Raw genomic sequence first — 3,868 nt, 5'->3', positions numbered from 1 at the left:
ATTTTCTTATAGCCTGTGTTATCATATATCTTAAAAATCTTCTTCTCCATAATGCCCAATTTTGCCCATGGTCTGGCCCTTCCATCTGCCTGAATTGGTCAGGCAGTGTTGATTTACAATCCATGGCTGTTTTCAGCGCGGGAAAGTGCAGCTTTAAAACATTATTTGCTTTGTTCCCACCCACGCCTGTCAGGATTTGGTGGGCTCCCTTCACAGTGACAGAGCCATTTTAAACTTCAGGGATTATGTGGAAAAATCTTTTGAGCAAATAGTTTTGGTTTGCTAGTGGAATTGCTTGGCTTGGAGTTCAAATTTAAGCTGATTTTCTGCACCTTCATCCCACTACTTAGTTTGAAGCTCTCTCTACTATTCTAGTTTTATGATTCTCCAGAACAGTGGACCCAGCATGGTTCGGGTGTAGACAATAAAAAGAGTTCTTATTCACTTATGTGTTAGCAAAGAACGAGACAGAGCTAAACCAAAGGCACCCCTGTGATAAAAACTTTATTTAGAATCAAAGAACAAAAGAAGATTCAATTACAAATACATTCTCATCATAACCTGACAGAGTAACAGTACAGTCCCAGAGGACACTTTTTCTATCCTATTTACAACTGGTTAATAGCAGCCTCTCGAATATGGTGTGTACTGATTGATGAGGTTCAGTAAAATTATTGCGGTGTTTTAAGCCATCACATTAACAACTGCATTATTAATAGCTGAGAAAAATAAAGCCTTTGTTACTGATAGGCCCGTAATTCATTATGCTGTATTTTCCAATAATCACAGTTTCTCAGAAACTTACTTGTTAAAACATGTATTGCCTTTCTTTTCACCTCCCTCCTCTTCCTTCCTTCCTTCCTACACACTCTCTCTCTCTCTCTCTCCCCCCCCACACCCGGTCAGGAATGCTTAGGTTGAAGCAGACTTTACTCTCATATCCACCTGCCCTAATAGGTAAGCAGCATCATTCTGTAGTTGCTTACTTGTCCCAATTCGCTTGTGCCCAATCTCCGACAGGACTTCTGCTTAACCCTTAATCCGGAGAGGGAAATATCCAAATGTCAGTTTGGGTCCGCTCCACTTCAGATCTGTGCTATTGAACCTCAAATGATAATTTTCTACTGTCTCACTCCACATTCCACAGTAAGATGCAAGGGCCAGCTGTATTTATCAGAGACACAACCCCATCCCCATGTCTTTGTGACTGTAGAAGTCGAAATCTCATTGAGGGAGTTGGAAAAGGTACGTGTTACTGCCCACAACACTGGGGAAGATTGTCCATGTGTCAGAATTCTATGCTCAGTAATAATACACACACACAGCTGGTTCATGCTGACCTGTTACCCCATAGGCTGCTTACAGAGCACATCACACAACAGAAGCTGCACCAGACCTGGGTTTTCTTGCAAGTGAACGTGACGCTGATGGAAATGATAGTACTTTTGATTATTAACTTCCACAGCAACAAGCACAACAAAACACAGAATAAAGTCTTTGATAAAGTAAACCATTAGTCAGACGTAGGTACTTTTTCTTAGTTAGTGGGAGTAATCACACCTTCTTCATACATGAATTCTTCTAGAACCTTCACTACATTCTGAGCTTCCGGCATCTCGACATGCTCTACCTTAACGTTATGCAGGAGGACATCTCCATTGCCGCAGTTCTTGAGAAAGACAAAACATTTGAACAGGGCGTAGTTGTTCATCTCGGCATGTCGAATGTACCGTTTCAGGCTGTTCATATCCTGGATAGCCTGAGACACACCCCCATGAGGGTAAAAGGTTTAGATTAGATTGGAATCAACCACGTTAATATACCTTTCTTTAAAACAAAAATAACTTTTTTAAAATGTGTTCATGGGATAATCTTTATTAGTGTCTCAAGTAGGCTTACATTAACACTGCAATGAAGTTACTGTGAAAAACCCCTAGTCGCCACATTCCGGCGCCTGTTCGGGTACACAGAGGGAGAATTCAGAACGTCCAATTCACCTAACAAGCACGTCTTTTGGGACTTATGGGAGGAAACTGGAGCACCCGGAGGAAACCCACGCAGACACGGGGAGAATGTGCAGACTCCGCACAAACAGTGACCCAAGTCGGGAATCGAACACGGGTTCCTGGCGCTGTGAAGCAACAGTGCTAACCACTGTGCTACCATGACGCCCATCTGTGGGGTTGCTGGCTGGACCATCATTTATTGCCCATCCTGGAAGGCATTTAAGAGTCAACCACGTTGCTGTGGATCTGGAGTCACATGTAGGTCAGACCGGGTAAGGTCGGCAGACTTCCTTCCCTAAAGGACATTAGTGAACCAGATGGGTTTTTAACAACAATCGACAATTGTTTCACGGTCATCATTAGACTTTTAATTACGTGTTTTTATTGAATTCAAATTTAGCCAGCTGTCGAGGTGGGATTCCGCCCCAGATCTCTGCATCACTAGACCAGTGATAATACCGCAAACCACCGCCTCCTCCTACTTTACTTGGACAAGTACATTACACAACATACAAGCAGCAGAAACAGCTTTGCGAATGCTTCCTTGTGGCTCGGTGGGTAAAGTGTGATGCTGGGGGTCTATGGGCGAGATGGTTTGCAGGCTCGAGATTCCAGCCTGGACTGGGTGTGAGGAGTGGTTCTATGACTCATTACCATCCATGCCCAGTCCATGCCACACGCCACTGTGCCGCCCTATGAGGGGCAAGTTGACTAAAGTGGATTGGGAAATTAGATTAAAAGGCAGGACGGTAATTAAGCAATGATAAACATTTCAAGAAATATTTCATAACACTCAACAAATCCACATTCCCTTCATAAAAACACTGTGGGAAAATCATTCCATGGTTAACTAAAGAGGCTAAGGATAGTATTTGATTAAAAGAGACTTATAATGTTGCAAAGACGAATAGTAAGCCTGAGGATTGGGAGAGTTTCGGAAACCAACAAAGGGTGACCAAAAAATTGATAAAGGGGAAGAAAATAGGCTGTGAGAGTAACTAGTAAGAAACCCAAAAACAAATGGCGGATGCTTCAACAAATATGTAAAAAGGCAAGTAGCAAAAGAAATTGTGGATTCCTTAAAGGCTGAGACAGGAGAAATGATAAAGAAAATAGCAAAGAAGTCAAACATTTTGTGTCTATCTTCACAGAAGAAGGTGCATGAAGCACTACACAAATAGTGCAAAACAAAGGGTCTAGTGAGAGTGAGGAACCTAAAGTAATTTATATTAACAGACAATAAACACTGGGGAAATTAACAGGATTGAAAGATGACAAATACCCTGGATCTTATGGCTTAATCTTAAGGATCGAAAAGAGACAACAGAAATAACAGATGCACTGGTTAAAATCTTCCAAAATGTCCTTGATTCTGGAACAGTCCCAATGGATTGAAGGTAGTAAATGGAACGCTACTGTTCAAGAAAGAAGGGGAGGAGGAAAATAGGGAACTACAGGCCAGTCAGCCTCACATCAAACATTGGAAAATGCTAATTATTTTTAACCAGTGTCTAGAAAGCACTGAGAAAACAAGATGAAGAGGCAGAGTTAAGAATTATTTTGAAAGTGTAGCTTTGGTGTTGATATGCAGAACCGGTGGATGCAATAGATTCGGATTTTCAAAAACATTCACAAAGTTTGTTGGACAAGGTAAGGGAATGGGTGATGGATTGGGCATTAGCATGAATTAGCTAAAGGACAGAAAACAGTAGAAATAAACAGGCCATTTTCAGTTCTTGTGAGGTGCTGGAACAATCCATATTATTGATTTGGATGAAGGGAATTAGCATAGAACATACAGTGCAGAAGGAGGCCATTTGGCCCATCGAGTCTGCACCGACCCACTTCAGCCTATCCACCCT

The 3,868-nt window shown here is 41.9% G+C and overlaps 1 protein-coding gene across 1 annotated transcript in view; it reads right to left on the bottom strand.

Annotated features, from left to right (window-relative positions):
* Positions 1-486: 486 nt before the first annotated feature.
* Positions 487-3,868, bottom strand: part of c18h17orf75 (chromosome 18 C17orf75 homolog) — a 21,107-nt gene continuing 17,725 nt past the window's right edge. The window contains exon 10 of the mRNA XM_038776936.1: positions 487-1,759. Within this exon, the coding sequence (XP_038632864.1) occupies positions 1,538-1,759 (222 nt within the window). The 3' untranslated portion in view covers positions 487-1,537. The remainder of the gene's footprint in view (positions 1,760-3,868) is intronic.

The sequence above is a fragment of the Scyliorhinus canicula genome, chromosome 18, assembly GCF_902713615.1.
Source record: "Scyliorhinus canicula chromosome 18, sScyCan1.1, whole genome shotgun sequence".
NCBI classification, from domain to species: domain Eukaryota; kingdom Metazoa; phylum Chordata; class Chondrichthyes; order Carcharhiniformes; family Scyliorhinidae; genus Scyliorhinus; species Scyliorhinus canicula.
This window is presented reverse-complemented; position numbering and strand designations above follow the sequence as displayed.